This window comes from Megalops cyprinoides, chromosome 19, assembly GCF_013368585.1.
Source record: "Megalops cyprinoides isolate fMegCyp1 chromosome 19, fMegCyp1.pri, whole genome shotgun sequence".
NCBI lineage: Eukaryota > Metazoa > Chordata > Actinopteri > Elopiformes > Megalopidae > Megalops > Megalops cyprinoides.
In genome coordinates this window covers 6,804,946-6,832,720 of record NC_050601.1, presented here as the reverse complement: position 1 = coordinate 6,832,720, position 27,775 = coordinate 6,804,946, and the positions used below count along the sequence as shown (strand labels likewise).

Genomic DNA, 27,775 nt, shown 5'->3' with positions numbered 1-27,775 from the left:
ACAGGTCTGCTCATTAGACAGCAGTTCTATTCTATGCACGATGAATTGTGTGTCATATTAATGGAGAAAAAAAAGTCTCTTGACCTGCTGGCTTTTGAAATAGTGGCAGCTGATGCATTGTGTACAAAAGGAAAGTCAATTCTCATCACATACACATTCACGGCTTCGCTGATTTAAACTGTGTGTTTTGTGTGATGTAGTGTAGTGATGAGAGAACAACACTTCATCCCATTGTGGATGGAGCTATCGCATGCTGTCAGTAACTGACTCCTAAGAAACACTCAAATGACCTTTCTCTCCATAGCAAAACAGAATGATTGGTCAGGCAATCAAGCAACCCTTAGCAGCACATGATAGCTCCACCCATTTTGGTTTTCATGATGTTTTCATTAAGTGTCTTACAATAGAACATGCCCAGAGCATGAATTCAGAATACACTCCATCTGGTAGTGTGTTAGGTGAGGCAGGCGTTTTGCGCTTTTCTCCCACACCTGCTTTCTCTCTCTCTCTCTATCCATCTCTTTCTGTCTCTCTCACTCTCTCTCACACGCACTGCCGGCCATAGCAGCTCTCTAATTAAACCTTCTTAACCACTAGTTCATACCTCTTCAGAATCCAGGTTCATCCCACTGCGTATTCTCACTACATCTTTTTTTATCAGCGATATCGCCCTTTCTGCATACGCCCCCCATCCCCCCCCGCCCACCACCACGTAATCCTTCTCTCTCTCCTTTCTGCTCCTCCTCCATCCCCATCTCCACTCTTGGAGGAGTGGGGGTGGAGGCGGCAGAAAGTGCGGCTCTCCTGTTGAAAGCGGGGCCGCGTTCTCGGTGGTGTCCCGGCGGTGCTCTGGGCGTCCCCCTGGTTCAGAGGTAATGAGCTGAGGCAGGGCTTCTGGGACAGCGAGCTCCTCTCCTTTCATCTGCCCCCCCCCCCCCCTCCCCCCATCCCTACCCCCCCCCCCACCCGTGCCCGCACCCTCCCATTAGCCACACAGCACAGCCTTATCATGTCTCAGCACAGGCAAGAACGGTTGTACAGTGCAGCACAGCCGGGCCCAGAGCAGGCGAGCACAGAGCCAGTCCAGCACAGAGCACTGGAACCGGCAGGGGTGCCATCAGAGCTGTCCGTCTAGCCTTAGTGCAGCGGAGTGGACCGGTGGATCGTGTTGATGTGTGTGCCACAAAACACCAGGGAAACAATCTCCTCATAGTATTTCCAAAAAAAAAGAAAAAAAGAAAATAAGGCCTCTCTCCTACTATGCAGAATATTTAGGGTAACAGACGCCACAACTCATTGATCAAAAAGTATGCACCTGTGCTTTGAGAGGAAAAAAAAAAAGTGTCACTGGATATTTCACTACACTTTCTGGTCAGAAAAGCAGGTCAAATTACAGCACAACAAGGCTGTGAGGACCTGAGTAAAGTACACGGCTAAGATCCAGCCAAGCGTGATCCTGCAAACTCAAATTCAAAAGAAACGCGAGATGAACCGCAAGATAAACTCTCTTGCGTCCTTCCTCACTGCTCCAACATTGATCAGATCAATAGAGAATAACGTGTATCAGGCCTGCATGGATACGCACACTTTCCATTATGTGTAACGGAGCTGCCCATGGCAAAAGAAGCCCGGGGGCAGAGACAGAGCTGAAACGAGATGCAGGGCTAGGTTACTCTCCACAAAGACGTGGCAAAGAGATGGTGGGAAAGGACACTTACCCTGTCGGAGGGTTAGATTTGGGGAGAGGGCGGAAGCGTACGTGGGAGCATGGGGGACGTGAGGGTGTGGGGCGTTCTCGCTCCAGTAGGGGCGTTTTTCACCCGAATGGCTCGGGTAATGGGTGCACTCCCGACTGACACCTCACGCCAGCCAGAGTGACAGAAAATCAGCCACTGACTTGTAGCAATTTGTTAGAGATGGCTCTGTACCAAGCGTGCTCTCCGGCTCTCGAATCAACCCCCACCCCCCATCCCCAGCCGCCCCCATCCCATCTCTCTTACCCCCTGTTTCTCTCTTCTCAGTAATACCCTCTCCCTTTTCATTTGTACAGTTATGTTGTATTTAAAAAAAAAAAAACAAAACAAAGGCAGATAGGAGATGCACTGGCACTGGTAAACTGTAGCTCTGCCTGGAGGGTTAGTTCTGAGAGAACGGGCGCTTTTCTTTGTCTTTCTCTGCTTCTCTCGCTCCTCCTTCCTCCTCGGCGCCGGCTCCTTAACCGCTTTTTAAAGCAGGGAGGATGTCTGACGGGCCGGCTGAGCCAAGGGCAAGGAAGTGATGAGAGTGACAGATTTGTAGGGAAGATTTCGGTGCACTGGAGAGGGATGTCTGAGCGCTGCTGCACGCGTGTTCGGAAGGGGGGGGGGGGGAGGGGGCGCTGCAGTCGCCGTGGCTTCCAATCGAGTTACTCAGACAGAACGGTCTCTATTTTTCCCTTTGCTGCACCGCGACCAACCAATTAGGCGCAGGCACAAGACATCAATCCAGCACCCCACAGCCCCGCCCCACGCGCGGTTTCAAACAGGGAGAATCGAGCACTTAGGCAAATGCGCACTCGCGCTGGCTGGCGGCTTTTACGATTTCCATTTACCTCGCAGAAGGGAATGTCATTCATTTACTCTCTCTCTTTCTCTCTCGCAAGAGCAGCCTCTCTGGCCTCCCGCTCTGCTCCTCACTGTTGTCAACACAAGTGTGTTTGTGTGTGACGCCAACTGCTTGCATTCCCAGACCCTCAGAGCCTGTGCCAGCTTGTCATTCTGTCTTTGCCTGGTTTGGCCCCTCGGCACCCCTGGTGACCGTTCCCGCGGGGACGTATGTTAGGAAGCGGGTGCAGGAGGATCCCAGCGGGACCCTGTCATGTGAAGGGGGGGGGGGTTTGGTGGAATGGCCCAGCAGGATGTTCCCACAGGGAGATCCACAGATCACCTTCATCCGACCAGAGAGGCCGCGCATTAACTAAGATGAAACGAAGTTCATTAGCGCGCCGCAACTTGGATTCCAGCCGCATTAGCGATGACAATAGCGGCGTGAAGCATTCACGGGACAGACGTCCGAGGTTTCCCCCCATTGGCAGGTTGAAGCCTCAGATCCGGGCTTATGGAGCCGTGCTGCACCCTTGGGCATGAGCCAGGCGCAGTATAATACAATACTCACACTGGGGGGGGGGGAGGAACTCCACCAAGACCTGCAGCACAAAAACAGGGTCATCATGCAGAGAACACAGCCGTCAGACCGCTGTGCATGCGCTGCTGCCGTGTCTCTACATTACATTACGCTACATTACTGTCATTCAGCGGATGCTCTCATCTAGAGCGACTTGCACAGGTTACAGTTTTCACACGTTATCCATTTATACAGCTGGATATATACTGAGGCAATTGTGGGTTAAGTACCTTTCCCAAGGGTACAGCCGCAGTGCCCCCATGAGGAATCGAACCAGCAACCTTTTTGTTTACGAGCCCTGCTCCTTACCACTATGCTACACTGCCGCCTCTTTAGGGGAGTGAAGATATTTAGAAGCTGGATAATATGATTTGGGACTCGGCCACAGAAGGGCCTTGACTTTACTGCTGCTGTTGGAGAGGGCGGGACATTAGTGGAATGTTAGCGGGACATTTTCAGAACGTTAGCGGGATGCTCAACTCGCCTCGTCTGTGCGCGTTCCACAATGAGCAACACGCCTACCCTGCCCCCCCCCCCCCCCCGCCTTTTACTGCAGGGCCATAATGTGACTATTCCTATTTTTAAGACAGAAAAAAGAGGAAAAGACGTGAGTCACAGAGTGCAAAGCTAACACATGGAAAGAAAATGAGCGTCTGCTTTGGAGGTGCGTTATATCGTCATGAACGGGAGGAATGTGTAAATCCTATGGCACACGATGGCACCCCTCCTTCCGCGACATCACTTACTAGCTACTCCTACACCTCCCTTTTAATTCCACAGGGGTTGCCAGTGAATCCGAGCTGTGAGCGCGTGAGATGACATCAGAAAGCGGCTGGCACACTTGTCTGTGTGTGTGTGTATGTGTGTATCCATTTTTCTATCAGTGGTGTAACTGTGTGTGTGAGTTGGGGGGGGGCGTTCAGCCATTCATGTTTGTGAGCCATCAGCTTTCACTCCCCCCCCCCATCTGATTCCCAACAATGAGCATTTTGCAACATTTACATAACCCCCCCCTCCCAGCACCCTGACAGGCTGAGAAAGGCCCCGCCCCCTGACTCACACACCCTGACATACCAATCATTGCTCTCAGAACTGGGCTTCTTCTTCTACCTCTTATTTCCCGTTCAGAAAAAAAATACATGCGCTCAGTGTACTTTTTCGGCGGCCCCACTGTGACGTCTCAAGCCCTGCAGCCGCACGAGCGTGTGGGTAACGTGCTTCGCTCCCAAGCGAGGAGCAAGGAGACCGGGAAGCGCGGCTTTTACACAACAGGTGGAGGGCCGCGCGTACGCGAGCCGTACAACAGGTCCGAGCTCGCAGCGTGTGTGCGAGCGTCACCACTCCTGCAACGCATATACATCATGTAGATTACTTTCCTCTCAGCTCTGTGACACACCCGCCGCTGCTGCACGTCACCCTGGCTGTAGAGATTAGCATGCATTAAAATGGAGGGCACTCCGCCTGAAAGCCCTGGGGTTTCGCACCTCGGGTGTTCGCAGCTCTGAAGCGGATGAAAGGAAGGTGCACTTACAATTCACTATCAATCCCAAGACAAATTGACCCGAGCGTGCAAATTCTGCTCAAATAAATAGCGGTAAGGAATCCTGACGCATAAACCGAAATTGACTGTGAGTCTGAGGTATCCACAACGTTCCCTGCAAAAGTGGCCATACATCCTATTAATGACAGCATACATTATCAGCAGCTAAACAGGAGGGACAAATGCCACTTAGAGAGAGGGAGGGAGTGTATGACAGAGAGGGGGAGGGTTGTTTTGAAGGGATTCTAGGTGGAGCCAGGGTGACGGAAAGACAGGGGACGTTTTTTATGGTGGGCGTGTTATTGTGCACATTAAACCTTAGCTGTGTTGGTCCCTGAATGCTTTATGTCCTTGTATGTCAGTTTGTGTGTGTGAGTTTTTGTGCTACCATCCACCTAGGTGGGAATCAGTGATTGATTGCACATGGGGTGGGTGTGTCTGTCTGTCAGCGTGTGTGTGTGTGTGTGTGTGTGTATGTTTGTGATTTTGCGTGTCTCGTTTTGATGGATCTGCATGTTTCTGTATGTATGGGTTTTCTTATCTTAAAAGGAGGCCACACCATTGATTGTGTGTGGTGATATGCACATGGGCTGGGTGATTCAATATGTGTGTGTCCCCTTTCGTGAGTGTGTCTGTGTCTCTGGGCACATTAGTATGTGTCCTTTGTGTGTGTGTGTATGTGTGTGTGATTGTGTGCCTCTGTATGTGTGTATGTATCTGTATGCTCCTTTCCATGTGTGTGAATGCGTGTGTGAGACTATGTGTGTGTGTGCATGCGTCTGTGTGTTTCTGTATGTGCGTATCCATTTTTGTATCAGAGTGTCTGTGTGTGAGTGTGAGTGTGAATGTAAGTGTGGAGCGTGTGTGTGAATGTGTGTGTGTGTGTGTGTGTGACTGAATCAGAGGACAGTTTGTCATGTTGCTGCTTCAGAGCCCTGATCTGAGCTGACAGGTGTAGCTGAGCACGACTAAACAGCACACATAACACAAGAGAGCGAGCGAGAGAGAGAGAGAGAGAGAGAGGGAGAGCGAGACAGAGAGAGAGGGAGAAAGAGAGGGAGGGAGAGAGAGAGATAGATAGAGAGAGAGGGAGAGAGAAAGAGCGGGAGGGAGAGAGAGAGAGAGAGGGAGAGAGAGAGAGAGAGGGAGAGCGAGGGAGAGCGAGACAGAGAGAGAGGGAGAAAGAGAGGGAGGGAGAGAGAGAGATAGATAGAGAGAGAGGGAGAGAGAAAGAGCGGGAGGGAGAGAGAGAGAGAGAGGGAGAGAGAAAGAGAGAGAGGGAGAGCAAGAGCGAGAGAGAGAAAGAAAGAGAGGGAGGGAAAGAGAGAGAGAGAGATAGAGAGGGAGAGAGAGGGAGAGGGAAAGAGAGAGAGAGATAGAGAGAGAGGGAGAGAGAAAAGGAGGGAGAGAGAGAGCGAGCGAGAGAACGAGAGAACACTAAATCATTCACTTTGTACTATACGTTCATTCAGAACAGCATACATTGTTCTTATTTTTGGGAAAATAACATATTCAAGTTTTGCAGTTGCAAATCCATCCTGTACAACATCAATGCCCCAAATGTTAACCACAATGTACTTAATAACCTGCCACTTTAAAGTAATGGGACTCGATAATGCACACAGAGATCAAGTCTTTTAACACCTTTCCAGCATCCTCTTGAACACCTCTTCCTGTTCTGATCTTCTGTGATATTCCAGTGACTGTGATACTCCAAACTAAAACACTATTTTTTTTTCTTTTAGAGAATGTTTGGATCAAAAAAGCTGGCAAGAAAATTAATTAATTAACAAATGTTCTCACCATTCTGCCAGAGAAGGAAACAATAATAATATGAATACAATAATAACAGTACTACTAATAATAATTCCATCATTGTTTTTCCATTCCAAAAATGTTCCATTAGATTCAGAACTAGTCCTGTAAAGCATTCAGAATGCTTAGTCCATTCCCAGTAAAAAGTGCACAGAGGTGCAAATCTAAAGACAGTTATTCATTATGAAAGTAACTGGCAAGTGAACTTTTGAAAACCTTTCAAGAAGGCAGCAAATAAAGGCAAACACGTCTGAACGGCAATTGCAGCATGTGTGGGTTTGTGAATATATTTCTACCATGCTTGTCCTTCTAGTCTGTTATATGTGTGGGCAGAGTCAAAATATTTCACAAGAGTCTGCCTGATATTTGAAGATGCAAAGGCTTATCTGATTATTACTGGTGATGATTCATCAAATATTAAAGATATGCACACGCAAAGAGTATAATTAGAATATATATTCAAATACTGATATTTGGAATGCTCAAGTACTTGGAATATTGCCTGCATGTGAACGTGGTCAGAAAGTGAAAGAGTTTGAGAGGGGGAGGAGAGAGAGAGAAAGAGAGAAGGAGAGAGAGAGAGGTTGAAGATTAAAGATGACAGGACAAGGTTAATTGTCAGCTTATAAGAGGTCACTCTCAGATATTCATTTTTCAACGATGCTGCGTAATGTCATTGGTCATTGACAAGCGATTTATCAATACACACGTTACTGTCATAGCAAGCCCATTTTGAGCAAGGAAATTATACTGCAGTTACTCTGAAAGAGATCCAGCCAATGCAAGTTTAAAAATGCAAGTGGATGAATTAACATTAATAAAACATCAATAAAAAAAAGACATCAACGGAGGCTAGAAAAAGCATATAATCAGAGTCACAAAAAAAGACAATGTCTTATGGCTCAAAAGACAATTTGAAAGAGAAACAGAGAATGAGAGAAAGGAGGGAGGGAGATTCATGTTATGAGTGAATATTTCTCTATGTGTTTATACCTAATTTGAAGTTCCACCCGGAGATCTGGGAAGAGAATTTTCCTACTTAGCACTGAAGCTGAATTGAATTCACACAGTGGGTGTTCCTGCAGATTGTGTGTGAGTTGTGCTTTCTGCTGCGAGAGCAGACACTGGCGGTCTGTGAGCTTGTATATGCATATGGTCATCAGCAATAGCAGCGTGACTGTAACTGGCTGATATTAGGTAGTTTGTGAACTGCGCAGCATAATTCTCTGTGCATGCGAGTCTACACGCATGAGTGTGTGCGTACGTGTGTGTGTGTGTGTGTGTGTGTGTGTGTGTGTGCGTGCGTGTGTATGGACATTAGGTCAGTGACAACCGTGCAATAAGACACATGCTGGGGGCAGGCGTGACTAATTGGATGTCTGAAATTCTCACATGGGAGGACAAATCAATTGCTACAGAGCGTTTAGAGAGCTGTGGCTCGCCTTCTCGTAATTTGATATGATACAGGACAATACAGAAGATTACTGATGATAGCATGCTGTAATCCAGAACGAGCCTGCAGTTACTGCAGGGTGGCCCGGGAAAGAACAGCATTATCCACTCTGAGGGCTTATCCAGCACGTCTGCAGCTGGAACCCTTTTTTAAACATGCCATCAGGTCACTCCTCCTATCGCTGATGTTTGGAGACAATTACAATATGATTAAAACACAACCAACAGCGCCCCAGAGCGTGAATATCGTTATTGCTAATTCATCAAAGTCAACGCCGTTGATTAAAAACGGTTACGTCACAAGCATTATACAGGCATTATCGGAGTGCCGTGGATCAATTACTACCGGCAGAATGGTAATTGATCTCTGATGTTTCCAGCACAATACCGCGGGTTACAGCAGAGCTCTGTGCGATGCTGTTTTTGTGGAGCGCTTCTCTAAAGAGTGACGGCTAGTCAGAGCTCATTGGATTTTTGGCCTGCAGGACATAGGTTTAGATCCCAAGTGTGAAGCTGCTCTGATGTCCTTTAGCAGGGTTGGTTGGCTGCTGCTCTCTGAAGACTGATGCTAGAGGATTGTGAGCAGTGGCCGGTGAGTGGGAGCTGGCTGACTGGCTCAGAGGTCATCCTCTGTTGGGCCAGTAGGACCTCACACTGAGCGCTGTCTAGAAAGGGTCTGGCTTCAGACAGGCAGGGCTGCCAAAAAAGGCAGCTTCCTCCATGCTGATTGTGTGCAAGCATAAGACATCCCTAACCTTAGCAATAACCTTAATCCTAATAGTGATATGAAAAACACTACATGACATTACATTATTGGCATTTAGTAGATGTTCTTCTACAGAGTGACTTAAATAGGTTCCAATTTTTACATGTTATCCATTTATACAGCTGAATATTTACTGAGGTAATGCTGGGTTAAGTACCTGGCCCAAGGGTACAGCACCAGTGCTCCAGCACGGAATTGAACCAGCAACCTTTTATGGAGGTTAATGATGAAGCTCGATAACTAGTTATTAAATAGTAATTCATCCTGGGGCAGGCAACTAGGACCACCAGTCCACACCAGGGGTCTTATTCATTTAACAAAACATGGGAAGTGAATATTTTTTACATTACCCTAATCCCGAGCAGGCAGGTCTGCTCCTGGTGTCCACAGCCAGCACCGGTTGGTGCTCGGTGGGAGGTGAGCTCCCAGCACCGGAGAGCGCGCAGCGCTGGAACGTGTCTACGCTTGGTCATCGTCTCCGCCGGCAGACAGCGCTGACTAATGGCATGACGGTCTGAAGGGGGTGGGACACACACTTGTGGTCGGGGGGGGGGGGGGGGGGGGCAGGATACGACAGGGGGAAGGGCACCTCATTAATGCAGAGGATATACATCAGAGTCAGAAGAAGAAGGAGGAGGAAGAGCTAAACCCACTCATACAGACGCACACTCACACACGTGCATACTTACAAACTTCTTTCCACCTAAAAGACACCATGACAAGAATCACGTGATGGCAGCTATACATGCATCCACACACAACGTCCACAAAAAACACATAACGATGCCAAGGGACATCATTTGGCAGCTGTCAGGTCCAATACGAGTATGGAAGACACTGCGCTAGGTGGCTGCAGGGCCAAAACAACTGCTGGGGGCAAGTTCTTGGCAGCTGCAACATTGGACCCCGCTGGCTGCTTTTCCAGTGTGGCTCTCAGTGCCAGAAGCGTGGGGAGGAGACCGCACTATTCGGCGGGGGCACTGTCTGGCAGTGGCGCTATTTGGCGAGTTACACCAGCAGCAAGGAGGCGCCGGTGTGAATTATTGATCAAGGAGACTTCAAGAGAGAACTGTCAACACTGTCAACTCAGCAAACAGATAGAGAGAAAAAGCAAAACCAGAAAAAAAAAAAAACAAAAAAAAACATACAACCAAAATAACTAATATGCACATCAGGGAGGTTGACTGCTTTGTGCCGTTTACCACTGGGGCGCTAAAATAATGAAATGATATAAATAACTGAAATCAGTTGCAGAAGTTTTATTTTTTTGCATTGAAGGTCTAATTACTTGTATTTCATTTTGTTTGGAAAGTACTTTTGGTGTGCTTTCAACCCAACTTTAGCAGTCCTCTCTGCAGGGAATGGGGGGGTGGGGTAGGAGGCAGGGGGGCCCTGTGTGTGTGTGTGTGTGTGTGTGTGTGTGTGTGTGTGTGTGTGTGTGTGTGTTTATACATTATAGTGGCAGAGACAGACAGTGAAACAGCGGGGGTCCCCCGTCGCATGGCATGCATCGGCTATGCTCAGCGTAGAGCAGGGTGAGAGCGCAGAGGGAGATCCGGCGAAGCTGCACTCAGCGGCTCGTGAATTAGGCTCCAGCTGTCCAGGAAAGAGAGTAAGAGCTTAGCGTTCGCAGTTTGCTCCCGCCGGAGCTACAGCTCTCCCACCTCGCCGCGCACCGCCGCCGCTGCCGGGGCGAGGAGGCACCCATGGGCACGTCGTGCTCAGAGGCCTGCTATTGGCTGCAGGAGAGCGCCGTGCTGCTCGTAGCCGCGAGTTCATAAACACAAGCACGTGGATCCACAACCCTGTGGCGGCGCGGGCGCCAGGCTGAACCCCCGATCCCGCAGGGGGCGGGGTCGGCAGAGACGAGGCTCGGTTCGGCGGGGTGCTTCGGGATCCAATCTCGTCATCCTGACCGCCCACATCCCATGACTCCCTGGGCTTGGGTGCCAAACTCCCTTTCCATCTCTTGCTCATTTTTCCAGGTTAGAAAAGGAACTTTTTTTTTTTTTTTTTTTTTTGCTGACGCTACTGCGGATGAGGTTGCACAAAAAAAAATTCTGGTTATATTTTATTCATTAATTAATTCAATTTTTTTTTTTTTTTGCTGTGCAAGTTCTATTTTGAGAAACTGAACTACATACAGATGGTATCTATACACAACTTGCTATGGCTAAATAATAACCCAATTAGTTGTGTGGATCCTTATGATGGTGCTGTCGGTTCTTATGCATCACACTGCCACAACATCAAAGTAACGCTGGGAGAACGTTATTGGCTCACTGGGAGGAACGTCCATAAATAGTTCTGTCTTGCCTCTCTCTCCTCGAGTGTTTTCATGGAGAGGAAGAGCGCATGAAATATGCTGTCCCTGTGATATTCGCGCGTCGGTACATCTGTGCTTGGCAGTTGTCTTGTGTGAGATGTCCCCCGTGTGTGTGGATGTCCTTATTTTGGATGTGACTGCCTCTCGAGCTGACGGGCGGGGTGTGCGTGTGTGTGTGTGTGTGTGAGGATTGCCGCTGCCCTACAACTCCGATGTCCGATTTTGATTTCCAGTACCATCTGTGGGGAGATTTGACACAGTCACATATGTATGGGGTGGGGGGGTGGGGGGGTGGGGGGGTGGGGGAACCAGAAGGGGTCGATTACATTTAGGGAAAAAAAGGAGCAGTGCCACATTCAGAGTGCTATTGACATTCTGTGTAATGTATAGTCAGTCAGAGTGTATTGCATCACGTAGCTGAAGGTCTCTCTCGGTCAGCGCATGGTTGGTGTGCACTGGGCTGATGCGTGGTAATAGAGACCCAGCTGTGCAAGAGGTCATTCTCTTTGCAGGTCTGAGGTAATGCAGATTCACGTCAGCGCGAACAGAGCACTTTCACATTCATCTGTTATTACACTATGACTCATTGGGTTGCTGCCACTACACTGCGAGTGTTCCACCGTTTGGAATTTGTTTGTGCGCTCTACCATATGGAGTCACGGTTTATGTTCTACAGTGTGGAATTAGTGTGTTCCACACTGAGGACTCTGTGTGTGTGTGTGTGTGTGTGTGTGTGTGTGTGTGTGTGTGTCCTAGAGTGGTGAGTCAGCATGTGTGTTCTACAATATGGTGTCACTGTGTATGCTCTACTGTGTGGAATCAGTGTGTGTGTGTTCTAGAGTGTGGAATCTGAGTTTTACAGTCTGGAATCAGTGGGTTCTACAGTGTGAAGTCAGAGTGTGTGTTCTAGAGTGTTGAGCCAGTGTGCGTGTTCTACAGAGTGGAATCACAGTGTACCTCTCCTTCTTTCGCAGAACGTTGACAGAGCTCCTGAAACAGCCAGGTGGGGAGGCAGGCATGGACGGTACAGGAGGCAACCCTCCAATAGGGAGTAACGGAATCTCTACCAGAGGGCTACGCAACAGCACGGGTGAGTAAGCCCTTAGCACACTGCTGCAATGCCTGCTTGGAATTAGTGACTACTGACCACACCGCTGTGATGTTGGCTTTGAATTAATGACCGCTGACCATACTACTGTGATGTTGGCTTTGGAGTAGTGACTGCTGACCATACTGCTGTGATGTTGGCTTTGAAGTAGTGACCGCTGACCACACCGCTGTGATGTTAACTATGAATCAGTGTCCACTGACCACACCGCTGTGATCTTAGCTATGAATCAGTGACCACTGACCACACCGCTGTGATCTTAGCATTAAGTGAGTGACCATTGAATGAGAATGTAGCCTGCACCTGAAGTTGAGTCTTACTCTAATACCCGGAGCATTGTTCATCACTCACTGTGAGCTGCCTCGCAGGAGACTTATTGTTGAGCTCAACCATGCGTTAATTGGACTTGAACTCTGACATTTTACAGATATTGCTGAATGCAAGCTTTTCCTCAAAAGCTGTAAAGGTTATCTGAAAGAATTTTTGTTGACTGCACATTCTGTTCTTCTCATAATTTCTGTTTGTTGGAATGAATTTGTAATGGTTTGTAACCAAAAAAGTAAACATTTAAAACATTCATTTAAAACCACTGCTGAAAATACAGGGAGGAAGGGATATATGTCACATCCCAGGCCAGGATTTAATGTGACATCAGACACATGTCGCTCAGAACCAGAACCGGATGGTTCTCTTTTGGATTAGAGACAAGGTCATCTTCAAGGTTATCATCTTTTATTCCCTTTTAATGGGAGGAACAAGGGACCTTTCCCATGGGTTCTCTCTGGGTCAGTGTCAGTAATAATGTCCTCATGTTGACTGTAATTACACACCGCACCCATTCACTCATGAATACATACACGTCTGCCATCGTGTCCGAAAGACCCAGAAGGACATGCTCATATCTGACGGCTTCCCACTCCTGGTGCTAACGGAAGTACGCGGGTTCATAGTGTTTCATTAACATGTTATTGTTAGTGTCCCTGTCCAAGTCCTGCTGGTGATACAACTGAGAAGTCCGTCTGTCTGCAAATCAGAGGTACCCGGACCCACCCTCCCTTGCTTCCCCTTTCTCCCTCTCCTGTTTCATTCTTTCTACTCTCTCTTCTGTCTCTCTCTCATCTCATCTTATATCTCATTCTCTTTCTCTTTCCTGCCTTACTTTCTCCTCTCTCCTGCATCCTGTCTCTCTCTCTCTCTTGTCTCTCTCTCCTCTCTCACCTCCTCCACCTTCTCCTTCTCTCCCTCACTCTCCCCCTCCTTAACTCACTCCCCACAGTTGGGTGTGATTCCTCTCTCTCCCTCTCTGTTCTCCAGCCTCTAGATGCTCTCTCCTTCTCCATCTCCTGAGCCCTGGCGCTGGGTTTAATTAGAGTTTAATTAAGTGGTCATTAGCAGAGATCTGCTGACGAAGCAGGCCGGGGGGGTGGGGTGGGGGTAGGTAAAGGGGGGGGGGGGGGGGGTTGCGGGTGGCCCGTCTGTCTGCCACACGCCCCTGGCCCTCATTTGGTACCGCCGCCAGCCACCCAACCTGCCCCAAACGCCTGCCTTCATTAACCAGCACAGAGGAAGAGAGAGGTGTAGAGGCGAAGGGAGAGAGGAGAGAACAGGGAGAGAGAGAGAGACAGAGAGAGAGAGAGAGAGAGAGACAGAGAGAGAGAGAGAGAGAGAGGAGGACAGAGAGGGATGGAGGAGAGGGGAGCTGAGGGAAAAATAAGCGAAGGGCCGCAGGAGAACGATGAGGGATCAGACCGCAGCGGAAAAAGAGCTGCTGTGCTGATGTGGGGGTGCCATGGCAGGGTGTCGTGGGGACACTCACGCTCCCCCCGAATGATGGATGCTGGTGTCAGCACACACCACACACTGTTATCATAATTATGACAGTCAACGCATTGCGGTGCTCGGTGCCAAAAGGGCTGGCCGGCGCCGCATGGAAATCGCTTCGGTGTGGAACAACAGAGAGCATTACTGCGTGCATGCGGAGCGTGTAACACCCTGTGGCAGGGCCTCATGCAAGCACCAGACAGATGGCACAGTGCAGTGCCACAGCTGAAAGAACCATTCGGAAGCATGTGCAATATGAAAAAGCCCTTTAACACTGTAGAACAGGCATGTGCGTGTGTGTGCGTGTGTGCGTGTGTGCGTGTGTGTGTGTGTGTGTGCGTGTGTGTGTGTGTGCGTGTGTGTGTTGCTGCACAGTGCATGCTCTTGGCAGCACAGAGGACATCTGGGCAGTGTTCTGCTGGTGTTGGAAGCTGCCCTGAGGGTTGTCACAGTGCTGTGGCACGGCGCACTGAGTGAGCATATGTGTGTGTGTGTGTGTGTGTGTGTGTGCAGTTGCACATGTGTACGCATATGTCCATAATTAAGAATGTGGGCGTGTGTGTGCATATATGTACATGTGTGCATGTGTTTATGAACGCATATGTGCATGCATATGTGTATGTATGTCTATGTATGTGATGCTGTATGCTTGTGTGTGTGTGTGTGTGTGTGTGTGTCTTTGCATGTGACTCCTTTCTGAAAGCCTAGCATCAGCTTATGAAGATGTTCAGCACCACGGAGAGCCACTCGTCTTCCAAATTTCCCAGTGCTTAGCTTCCTGGTTTTTCTGATCGTGATGATGATAATAATAAAGATGAAGGTGGCTTCATCTCAATGTTATTTTTGCCGGCACTTAGAGCTTGAGGCCAGGTGATGTTGATAGGCGAATTGATCAACACTGTCTCTGTTCTCTTCTTCTGTATTTTTGTACCTTCACCATTTTTGCAACCAATAATATCCGAGTATGAATTTAGCGGAAGTACAATAACGTCAGCATGATATTGGGATGAAGACAGAGGATGATGGCCATAAAGCATGTGAAAACCGGTAAAGAAATGTATGCTCATGGTGCACAATAAAAGGATAGGAGGCTTCAATACCGTGCCAATTCATTATGGTAAACACTCATTAGGGGACACGCGTTGTATATGTATAGCACAATACTCTGGAGTTCTGCTGTGCAGTTGGGCCTTTAAGATACGTGTGTGTCTGTGTGTGTGTGTGTGTTTGAAAGTATGAGTATTTCTGTATTTGTGTGATCTGAGTTTTAGTGTATATGAGAGTATGTGTAAGTATGTTATTTGTGTCTATATGACTGCATGCATGTGTGTGTGTGTGGTTTCTGTCTAAATGTGTGTGTGTGTATATGTGTATGTATGTGTGTGTGTGTGTGTGTGTGTGTGTGTGTGTGTATGTGTGTGTGTGTGTGTGTGTGTGTGTGTGTGTGTGTGTATATATGTGTGTGTGTGAGTGTGTGTGTGTGTATGTGTGTGTGTGTGTGTGTGTGTGTGTGTGTGTGTGTGTGTGAATGAAGTGGAAGCATTTAATCACAGTCCTTCCTCGCTTCCCCTCCACTGCCCCTCTTTTGACCTCCCCATCTGTCTTTACAAAGCCAGAGGCAACCCCCCCCCCCCCACACACACACAAACACACACACACGCAGCCCCCCCACCCCAGCCCTGCACAGGGGTGTTGCAGGCTGCAGCTGCGGCTGCCGCTGGGACCTGTCCGTTTGCGCAGACGCACGCGCCGTACCGCTGTCAGCCCCAATCCTTTAAAACCACTGCGCCATCGTTTACAGCAGCATTTCCCAAACCTCTCCTGGAGGACCCCTCGTCCCGCATGTTTCAGATCTCTCCCTGCTCCAACACAGCTGATTCAAACGATCAGCTCGTTACGACCTGCTGAAGCTGCTTAATAACAAACTGATCATTTAGAGGATTCAGAACGACAGCAAGTGTGCTGCTTCTGCTCACATAGTTAAAAAGATTTGCTCCCGTGACAGCCGTGCATCGCTATTTCGTGTTAATCTTTAAAGATCTGCTCTGACACCCCCATTACAGCAGTGTAAATGATGAGATTACACAGATGCGTGTTATTTTATTTTTTTTTCGGTGGCGTGACGTAACAGCTATTGATCGACATCCTTGTGGTGTGGCTTAAAAAAAAGGGGCACCAGGCCTGAAGGCTGGCAGTGGCTGGCTGATTGGAAATGATCGGACACTCGCACGCCGTGAAGTCTGTGTGGCCTGGGTGAATTTTTTAAGAATCTGGACGCGTGTACCAGATTAGATGAGAGGGATTTTTGGACCCGCCGCCATGCCGTACATAAGCGAGCTGCCGTGCAGGAATCCACTTCCAATGTGGCGGTGGCGCTCTCTGTAATCCCATAATAATGAGCTGCGGCGTTTCGGAGTGGCTACGGGGGAGGCTGCAGTGTCTGACGGCGTTGGACGCACACACACGCCTGCCGGGGCTTGGCCCCAGTGATTACAGTACTGTCACTAGCCGGGTGGCTGACCTCACACCGAGTGCTGGAAGCTCCCTGACACACTTTGTGGCTGAATATGTTTCTGGTGGGAGAGAGCTGAATGGTCAGACGCTGGGTTACCATGCTTCCTATTCATTACTCTCACTGGCCATCTGAATGTTTTGATTTTACACCACACGTGGTGGTAAGGATCAGGGTTTGTAACTAAAGGTTGCTGGTTTGATTCCCTGCTGGGGCACTGCTGTGCCCCTGTACAAGGTACCTAAACCACAATTGCCTTAGTAAATATCCAACTGTAAAAAAGGATAAAATTGTAACCAATGCAAGTTGCTCTGGATAAGAGCGTCTGCTAAATGACAACTAACAATGACAAAATAATGTAATGTAATGTACACCTATCCATCCTACCGTAGACTGAGATAGAATGACTGAGTCCCCGCATTTTAGGGTCCAAGCACCTGGTCCCCAAGTTTTGGTTCACATCACTCTAGAGGGTAGACCGGCCATAGGGCAGAGGTGAACAGGTAAGGAGCAGGGCTCATAAGCCAAAGGTTGTTGGTTCAATTCCCAGGTGGGTCACTGCTGTTGTTCCCTTGGGCAAGGTACTGCATGTGAATGACCTCATTAAGTATACGGCTGTATAAATGTATAATGGGTAAAAACTGCAAGCTCTTGATAAGAGCATGTGCTAAGCAAACATAGCGTGGTGGTGTCACATTCACGCCAACACATTGGAACAGTGGTAGTAACACTGACTACCTGCAGACAGAATGTCAATCAATGTCCTGTGAGTCTGTTCTGACATTGAAGCGGCTTTTTATCAGGAGGTGGTCATGCATCAAAATCATAGCGAGAAGTGATTTTTCACACACAGATTTTAGCCCTTAGAGAAGGTACCCTGCCCTGCTGCAGGGTACAGCCACTACACATTTGCACTGTGCTGCACCACTGAATGCTGGCTTGAGATGTTTGGGGGGACAGCGGTGGCATAACAATTACATTAAGGCAACAAAGGAAGACAACCTTCACATACTTATCAGAAAACAGCAACACAGCTATATAAATGACCGTTTCCCATTATGAAAATGCAAAGCATCGAGCAACTCAGAAAGTGACACGTGCCGTTCCAGTTACAACCATTAACCCTTTCACCTGGGGGGGGCAAGAGGCAGGAAGAGGAGGAGACAGAGGGGAGGAAGAGGGGAGAGAGAGAGAAAGGGAGAGAGAGAGAGAGAAAGAGAGAGACAGAGAGGGAGAGAGAGAGAGAGAGAGAGAGAGACAGAGAGAGACAGAGAGAGAGAGAGAGAGAGAGAGAGAGAGAGGGGGGGGGAGAGAGAGGGAGAGAGAGAGGGGGCAGAGAAATGGAAGAGGTAGAAAGGTGCTACTGATGGAGGGAGGGATGGGAAGAGAGGGAAAGAAGAGGGTACAGAGAGAGAATACCAAAGAGTGAAACACTATAAAGAAAACTGCAGTGGCATCCCCCTTTAAACATCTTTTCTTTCTCTCTTCCTCCATCCCTCACTCTCCCTCCATGTCTCTCTCCTCCTGTAAAACTTAAAGGTCATTGGAGAGCTTACATATGGAGGGAGCAGAGCGAAGGAAATGTCAAGCATGTTCCAGGGTCACGCGTTTCGTCTGTGTCACTGGGCGTGTGTGTGTGTGTGTGTGTGTGTGTGTGTGTGTGTGTGCGTGCATCAGACTGCCAGCTGATCACTGCATCGGCTTAGTTGCGCTGTCCATGAAATCTTGTTTGCATCACTCAGTGCTTACAGTACATTTAGGTTCACTGCAGTGTTTCTGCCCTGCCTTCAGTGAGCGTGCTTATCAGTGAGTGAGTACCGCCTACATGGGTGCTGTAGGTGTGCCAGCGATGCTGTGCAACAGAACCTCCTGACACTGACATGGGCCACGACATGATTTAAGGGTTTTTTTTTTTCGAACACACAAATACGACGTTACATTAAATCTGACGTACGCTGGGAGGGGCCGGGCGCGGGGAGCAGACCCGTCGCCCCTCCCAGCTTGAAAGAGGTCCCGAACGGTGGGGTGTGAGAGCAGGCCACAAATCAAAGCTGAAGGCGGGAGGGGAGAGCACGGAGAGGGAGAGACAAAAGAACGAGAGAGGAAGAGAGAGCGAGAAACAGAGGGAGAGAGGGAACAGATCCAACCAACATAAAAAGAGAGTGATGGTTATTCTCTGTGACAAGAGAGCAGCTGGCCTCTGTGATATACTTTTCTCTCGCTCCCCTCGCTCGGTTCTTTTCTCTTTACACATCTCTCTCATCCTTCTTTTCTTACTCTCTCTCTCTCTCCCCCTCAGGCTGTCTAAAAGACACTCGCAGTTTGGCTGTTACACTCGTCAATTAGAAATCCGTGTGGGGACTTGTTAACCCCTGAAACCCCCACCCTCGACCCCCTCCCCTAGGCGGGCACGGGGACCCAGTCTGTCACCACGCAAATCAGACTCATTCTGGATGATACCAAGCGAAGAATGAGAAGGGGGGTTGGGGCGTAGGGGGCGGGGGTTGGGGCGTAGGGGGTGGGGGGTGGGCTGGCGGTAGGGGCTTGGCTCACTTTTGAAGGTCAAACGATTGCAGCGGTTTAATGGGTCTGCGGCGGCGCATCAATCAGCGTTAGCGCGACGGGGCGGTGGTGCGAGGCCCCCGTGCGAGGCCCCCGTGCGAGGCCCCCGTGCGAGGGCATCAGAGCGCGAGCGGGGCGCCGACAGATGTCCGTGGTGTGCGGGACTGGCGGCGCGGCGCCTGGACATATGGCCGCTCCTTACAGGAACCCGCACGGCCCGTTCTGCGCTGCAGAAACACATACGAGCTGCAGGAGCCGGTGGAGGCTGTGGGCTGCGATGCACGTGCCTCCACACCAGCCACGCAGGGCTGGTCATTTCGCCGCACTGTAACGCAACCCGGGGCCGCTCATGCTCAGCTGTTTTCGCCAAGGCGGATGAAGCCAGAGCCAAAACGACTCGAGGCGCGTCCGCTCCCGCTGTTACGCCAATGCAAGGCTCTCCGCTGATGGAGCTCAGAGGGTGGTCTTTATGTTACTGCCGTCTCTCACCCCATGGACGGGCTTCATTTTCTCTTCTGCTGGTGCTGCAGATCTCTTTTGTTGGTATGTTGAAGTACGGCAGGGTTGGCACAAAAAGGACTTGATGCCTGTTTTCAACATTACATTGTTGGCATTCGGCAGATGCTCTTGTCCAGAGCGACTTACACATGTTACATGTTACTATTACATGTTATCCATTTATACAGCTGGATATTTACTGAGGCAATTCTGGGTTAAGTACCTTGCCCAAGGGCACAATGGCCAATGGCCAGAGGGGGAATTTAACCGGGCAGCCTTTCGGTTAAGGAGCCCTGCTCCTTAACACTATGCTACGCTGCCGCCCCCATCATTGAGAAACATCGAGAAGCAAGGGACGGCTTCAAAATGGTGATCACACTGCAGGGTTCTGACCAGAGATCTCCCATCCCACGCGAAGTTTTTCGAGTTCTCCAATCACGGCCGTAACTCTGGGGTGACATGCGGACATGAGGCACGCATGCGGGAGTTTTAAGACGCCTCGCAAATATCGGAGCAACGTGTGGAAAAGTGACACGAGCGCTGAAAATCGCCATCCATCACCGAGACAGCAAACGAAGGATCCGCGCTTCTGAGCTTTAATAAGACATGGTCTGGGCGCTTCACTCTGGTGGCTGAATTCTGCAGCCGTACGGAACACAGATCAGAGCTCAAAGCAATCACGTTCCTAAAGCTGATTTTCACATAATTTGGTTGAAACATTACCACAAAACAAACAACAAATATTGTTTTGGAGTTATGCGTATGATAAGTGTATGCATTAGCAAATATTAATATGCGCATACATACATGTATAAATGTCAGTTGCCGTGGTTGGCCGAGTGATAATTTTATGCTGTTTTTAAATCTTAATAAATCGCCTGGCCAATTCAGAGACCTACAGTCAGAAGCAGTCAGAAGTTGTCCATTTCAGGAATCCAAGAGTGTCTAAGCATGATCATGTGTCTGCAAAATAATATACGTGTGCGTATCTAAGCATATGTCTGTGTGTCAGTGTGAGTGTGTACATGTCTGTATGTCAGTGTGTGTGTGTGTCTGTGTGTTTGTGTGTGTGACTACACGTGTATAAGTCTCTGCTGCCTCCCCCCGTTGGGGTGTGTCACAGATATGTGCTCTGAGGTGGCTGGTCGTGTGTAACAGTGACATAACTGTTACAGCACAGGGGCGATTGCCGGCAGCGGGCCCGGCCTAACGACGGAGCTTCGCTAACAAGGGAGGGAAAAAACTCAACTCGGGGTAACCCCCCCACTGTCCCACCGACCCACCACGTATCCCTGTCAGCCTCTATCAAACGTCAAATTACATCACGAGCAAAACTTTCCCTACCCACAGCTGGGGAGAGGAGCGGAGGGGCTAATGGAACCGACAGCTATTGTGTAACTACACCTCATCAGCCGAGGGACCCTATACACTGCTGCGTATATGTGCGTCTGGAGCCAGCACCATCAGCCAAGTTGCATAACGCTTCCCTGGTCACGACATCATCCTCTCCCTTCCCTCTCCTTGAGTGGTTCCCTCATCCCCAAAAGGTCTACCCATGTAATTTTTTAATATGAAAAAATTAAGACGCGCACACCGACCTCTCTCTGGTCGCTGCGCTGGACAATCATGCGCTATTAATTTGCTGCGTAGTGTTACGGTTGCACAACTTTTGAGGATTTTGGGGGGGGGGGTGGGACAAGCCCGCAGAGACCCCTTGGCCCTGGAAGAACTCTGTTAGGCACTGTTGTTCTGCAAATTATCAGGAAGCACTGAGGTCCCGGCAGGGAAACGGCGCCAGGCAGCACCAAGAAGCAAGTAAACAGCCGCTGGAGTGGATGTTGGACTTTGTCCCGGGCTGACACCCTCGCTGTCCCCGCCCCCGGGGATGACTCTCTAAGTGAGGGGATGCTGAAGGAGGCAGCTCAGGCGCTCAGTGGAAGCCCTCTCCAGAACGGGAGCCTGTTAGACTCCACACTCCAGTCAGTCCATAATTAATAATCTCGGGTCTGTGATATGCACCTGCGGAGCTGGCCCCAAACTCCCCGCTTCCTGCTCCAGGGGGAGCAGTGGGGGGGGACTTTGCCCCCTTCTCCTTTACATAAGCTACAATCACGTTGTAGCAGTTCCTTATTATAAAAATGCTACACTTCTGCCCTATAACACGCATATATAATGTATGAATTTCATCGTCTGTGTGGTATACAATAAGAGTATACAGCACTCTCTTTAGGTACCCCACATCTGGCCAACATTTGAGCAAGCTTCTTAGAAGCAGTCCAATGTACATGGCTTTGTGTCTGTGAATTCCAAGGGTTCAGATCTTAATTGAGTGATGTATTTCTTAAGGCCGTTATTTGTTAAAGCTGATTTATGCCACTTGGGAGTCAGTGTAGCTGCAAGTGTCCCACAAAAGAAACAATGTGATTGTGACGATAACAGCCGTTTGCACAGACAGTTGTCTATCGTGCACTTCATGGATGTTGTAACAATGCAACATGGCTCTGTCAATGACTGGAAGATCAGCGCATTTGATGCTTGATTGGCAATGAATCAAACTGACCGATAGAAACAGTGGGTGGGTCCTAACTGTTCTGGCGGTTGGTACGTACGCTCACGTGCTGTCCTTTGAAAACCCAATAAGCATGTAGGGTCCTCAACTGGCAGAAAGCTCTGCCACGTCCATGTCCACACTTTCCCATTTGCATGCAAACTTTTAGCACAGATCAGCCTTTAGCCACAACACGTGACATCTGTGATGTCATCGCTCAGCAACATTCTAGAAGGCTCCCCTGACTGCGAGAACCTGCCCATCACTGAGCTTCTTAATGGAGAGTGCGGTCGCTTTGACCGTGTTGCCCGGGGAGCCCGGGTTCATTCAGACCTCTCGTGGCTCAGCACATAGCACCCCCCCCCCACCCCCACCCCCTAGCTCCAGCTGTAGCTAATCACCAATGGAAACACGGAACGGAGTAAAAGTCCACTAATTGCATTGACTACAGTCCCTGGCACGGGTCCCGCCGGCCTCGGCGCCGCTGTCAGTAAGTAGGACGCTGGAGCCGGGTGGCGGTGCGCGCCCCGCCCAGCGACAGACCCCCGAGCTGAATCTCCCGCTGTGACAGGGCTGTGACAACACTGTGACAGCAGTGTAAACACAGAGGCTCGGGAGATACCCCACCTGCCTGCCTGCTCTCTCAGCGCACCTGAGGAAGACTCATACCTGCACAGAGACACCAGAGGTCTCTGTACTGTTCCCCATCTAGCAGCATGAGTAAACACATTCAAGCATGACTCCCAAAAGAAGGCTTTAAGATGTATGAGAGACATTTGAATGCGGCCACACGTGTTGAAGCGTGCGTGTATGCATGTGTGGGTATGGGTGTGAGTGTGTGCCTGTTTGCGTGTAGGTGTGAAAGCTGACACTCACACAGATGTCCCGGTGCGTGTTTGTGTGTGTGTGTGCGTGTGTGTGTATGTGTGTGTGTCTCTCTGCTCACCAGCGCTGTGAAAAGGAGCGGGGCTTGTGTGAGGATATGAGATGAAGTGGCCTAATTCAGCAGGGCTGAGCTTCAAAGAGCTCCAGCGCTGGGAGGGTTTCGTCAGAGCCGCTGCTGACATGCCTCTGAGACACAGCAAAACCTCCCTCCCAATACCAACACTCCACCACACAGAGAGCGGGGCTGTTGCAGCCGTATCACACACACACGCGCACGCGTGCAGCAACACACACACATTAGTGCGCACACACCACACACACACACACACACCCACACACACACAGGCGCTATCATTGCCATACTACAGATTGCATACTGTGCATAAGCATGGCCATGGGTCATGCCAATAAATTATACTTTAGATTTAATTGAATTGATACTGCAATGAGGAAGGAGGAGCTTTTTGCACTTCTGTACCTCAAACACTCCCCCTGCTACACAATAGCCACAGACAGGAGTGCTTCCCCTGCTACAGAGATAGAGAGACCACCTACTGCTGTCTCCAGTGCCACAGTGAGAAAAGGGATAGTTGAGAGACAGAAAAAAGGGATGGAATTAGGTGAAGAGAATAAGGGGAGAGAAAGAGAGAGAGGAGTAAGAGAAGCAGCTGTCACAGGCAGTCTGTTTTACAGCTCAGAAAAGCATCCCTACCACCTGCTAAGCTGTGCACTCTCTCACCCTCCTTTTCCCCCTCACCCTCTCTCTTTCAGGTCCCTCTCTGCCTTATCCTTTCTCTCTCTTTTACTCCCTTTCTCCCCCTCATCCTTTCTCTTTCACTCCCTCTCCCTTTCACCTTTTCTCTCTCTCTTTTACTCCCTTCCCTCCCTCACCCTTTCTCTCTCTTTCACTCCCTCTCTCTCCCTAACTCTTTCTCTCTGTCTTTCACACACACTTCCCCTCTCTTTTACACCCTCTCCCTCTCTCTGGCTCTGCCTCACAGACCTCCCCCCCCCCCCCAAACCCCTCTTCCTTGTGCAGTTCGGTGCAGTAAGCTGATTAGCTTTGAAAACCACTCACATGCACTTACATTGCGGATTAAGACACCTAACCGTGGACACGAGTACACTGAGGAAATTGCCTACCCTTTCATTTGATAACATGCACTTGCTATCTTGCTACCTCTCTCTCTCTCTCACACACACACACACAAAAACACACACACACACACACACACACACCTAGAAGAAGAAGGGCAGTGAGATATACATCACCCATTCAATAGTAACAAGTGCACACAAGTTAAACACCAGAAAACAAACAGTATTCATAGCATGTTGAGTGCCATATGTGCACATACAGTGTGCCCGTGTTGGTGTGGATTCTCTGATATGGTCTTTAGTTACAGAGCCCTTTGATGATGGCAGAGCTGTGCTGTTTGAATGAGCCGGTGGTTCAGAGCTTTCTGGGGTGCCCTTTGGGGAATAGTATTCTGTGGGGTAGATACAGTCATCCTGTCCAGGAGATTAGACATGCTGTCCTCCCTCCTTGACTCCTCCATCTCTCTCTCTCACACACACGCGCGCACACACACACACACACACACGCACACGCACACGCACACCCTTGAGTGCACATTCTTTCTCTCGAACACACGGATGCATTGCACACACAGACATGCGTGCACACACACACACACACACACACACGTGCACACACATACATAAAACACGCTTATTCATGTACACTCACATCCATGCATGCATAGTGAAAAACACATAATAATACACATGCACTGACACAGGCACTGACACACACACACACACACACACACACACACACACACACACACACACACAATACACACACACACAATACACACACACACACACACACACACACACACACACACACACACACACACACACACACACACACACACACACACACACACACAGAGTGCTCTAAATTATGGCCCATTAAAGTCAATTCCCCCTCAGTGCTCCATCTCTCTCTCCACCAGCGCAAGTCAAAAGTCATCAGGGCTGATTCCCGCTGAGAGATCTCCCCGTACTGTCCTCTCTGCTACACAAACAATGGTCCGGAAGAGCCAGACACTCGGATCCCTCGCTACACGCACGCATCCACACAGAGGAAGAAGCCAATCGGCCGTCAACGACTCAGACAGGCGAGCGGAGGAATCAGCCAGCCAGAACACCGCATCAGGATGCGGCGAAAAACTGAGAGGCCAAATCTTTCATTGCCACTGTTATTCATTTGCATGAAAGACTTAGACTCTCTTCTCTACAGAGTTCACAGTTTATGTCCATTTATGCAGCTGAATGCTTACTGACGCAAGTGGCTTGTCCACCCGTACAACATCAATGCCCTCTCTAGGATTTGAACTCACAACCTTCTGCTCTACTCTAAACCTGAATATATTCTTTCAATATCTGTATCTATATTGTGGGCCTGTACTCTATAAGTATATATAGTATCTATATTTCATACAACATTTATACAAAATTTACAATACACTTTAAAACTATGTCCTATAGTATGTCATACTTTTTGTTTTTGGAGTGGTGTGCATGTGACTGTGAACAGGCAAGAGAGAGTGAGAGAGATAGAGAGAGAAAGAGAGAGAGACACCAGCCTGTTTAAAATCTGGGACAGGGTGACGGCAGCGAACCCACAGGGCATCACTCCTAACTGTATGTGTGCATGCATTCAAGTCCACAGTTTCTTTAATACAACACAAGTAGGTATTGTCAACACTGTGAGAACCCTGTCTTCCAGAACCTGATTCAGGTGTTGTTATTTTTTTTCCTTTAACATGTACCTCATTTCCATTTAAATTGGCCGACAGCATTTTCAGTGAATTTAGATGAAGAAATAAGCACACTCGATGAACAGGTCACCTACAGCTAGCTGCACATGCTTGACGTAAGTATCTGCGATGCCGTAACCTGGGGGTACAATGAACCTACTGATCGGATCCAATGTCAGACATTACAGCAGAGCTCTCCCTGTTGAACACAGCTCACGCCACAGTGACCTGCTGTGCAGGGCCGGGGATATGTGGATGGTCCCTGATTTTCCCCTCTACGGGCAATGTCGCAGAGCCAAGGATCATGGGAACACATGGGAACCATTGCGTCTCTGAAAGTGGAACAGATGCTAAAACACACACACACACACACACACACACACACACACATACACACACACACACGCATTAAAACTAGATGGCTGTATACCCTGGTAATGCATTGCCACTGCCAAACTCCAAGGACCTGGAGCCAGTTTTGGGACCCGGTTCGTCAGTGCCTTAACCCTTTCGGCTTTTCTCCTGTTCCGTAGAGCACAACCACCTGAACAACGCCGCCCTGTCCCCGCTTGGCCCAGCGATGGCGTTGTCGCACCCACACAACAACCTCAACATGCCTGGCCTGGGCTTCAACAAGTACACCTCCCTCAAGGCTGTGGGTAAGAACTGCAGTACGCCTGCCCACACACACACACACACACACACACACACACACACACACACACACACACACACACACACACGCTCACAAGATAACATGATCAACAGAGCTTGTGCAGGAATATGGAGGCAGTCATGGAGACACAGTGACACTTTATTTGATTTGAAGAATGGATGACATCAAGCCTACACTGGATTGGACCCATAGGCTAAAGCGTGACACATGCACTGTATATACACACAGACGTGTTCATACTGCATATACAGGCCACTGGCGAAGGCAAAGGCACTTGCCATAAGGAAGATACATGTCCATGGGCAAGGGCACACGAATGCTTGTTTAGACACAATGCACACAGACAACAGCCCTAATGTATGCAAACAGACAGAACTCTAGCTATGGATTTGGATGCTCTGAATGAATAATCAACCTTTTTATGGAATTCTTTCAATAATTAAGCTTGATTACACAAATGAATTATAGCAAAAATATTGTTTTACCAAAAAAAAAAAATCTCATATTATCTTCCTGTCACAATTCAATAAGGTTTCTTATGGCTGCGGAAGACAGAATTAGAACTGGGAATCTCACCGAGCAGGATGTGGCAGAGGTGGGAAAAGCAGCAGGCTTCATCAGGTCTCGCTCTTAAAGAAGTCACATGACTGAGCCCCCTTCCTGTTTGCAACATTCAGGGCTTGTTCATGCAGAGCTACGAGAATTCTTATGAATGCTGTGAGCTTATGAAACTATGAATTTCAACCGTCTATTGGTTCCATTCAAAAGAACACCTTTCATGGATTTATAATATTAGATCTGCTTTCCGTAAGCTTGTTTTTCTTTCAAATGGAAAGCATAGTAACCAGACTATTTCTGGTTATCAGCCATCTCAGGGATGGGTGTGAGACAGGCTGGTTCATGGATATCACAATGAAAGCATTACCATCTAGAGATGGTGGGAGCACTTTAAGTATTTGCTCATATGCAATACAGAGCATTTGGTCTTTTGTTATGGAAGGTTGAACACTCTTTGGTTCTTCAATGTCAGGGCCAGGGCGTTCCCAGGACTAACAAATTACTGACACTTGACCATATTGATATTGTTGCATATGAACTGAGTCCTCAGAATTCCATTGACTTTTGGCTGATGTACTCTGCGCCAATTTCAACAACCTCTGAAGATTTTTTTTTTGCCCTCATTGAAAACCTGCACGCATGCACACACTGATTGAACTGACAGAGAATGAAATACAGGCAAACACTCAACTGCAAGCAGGCACACACGCACACACAC

At 48.9% G+C, this 27,775-nt stretch overlaps 1 protein-coding gene across 1 annotated transcript in view; it reads left to right on the top strand.

The window, feature by feature from the left end:
* LOC118794797 (protein shisa-8) overlaps nucleotides 1-27,775 on the top strand; it is a 36,924-nt gene that overhangs the window by 4,674 nt on the left and 4,475 nt on the right. Inside the window, exons 2-3 of the mRNA XM_036553064.1 lie at nucleotides 12,036-12,151; nucleotides 26,357-26,482. Of these exons, the coding sequence (XP_036408957.1) occupies nucleotides 12,036-12,151; nucleotides 26,357-26,482 (242 nt within the window). The remainder of the gene's footprint in view (nucleotides 1-12,035; nucleotides 12,152-26,356; nucleotides 26,483-27,775) is intronic.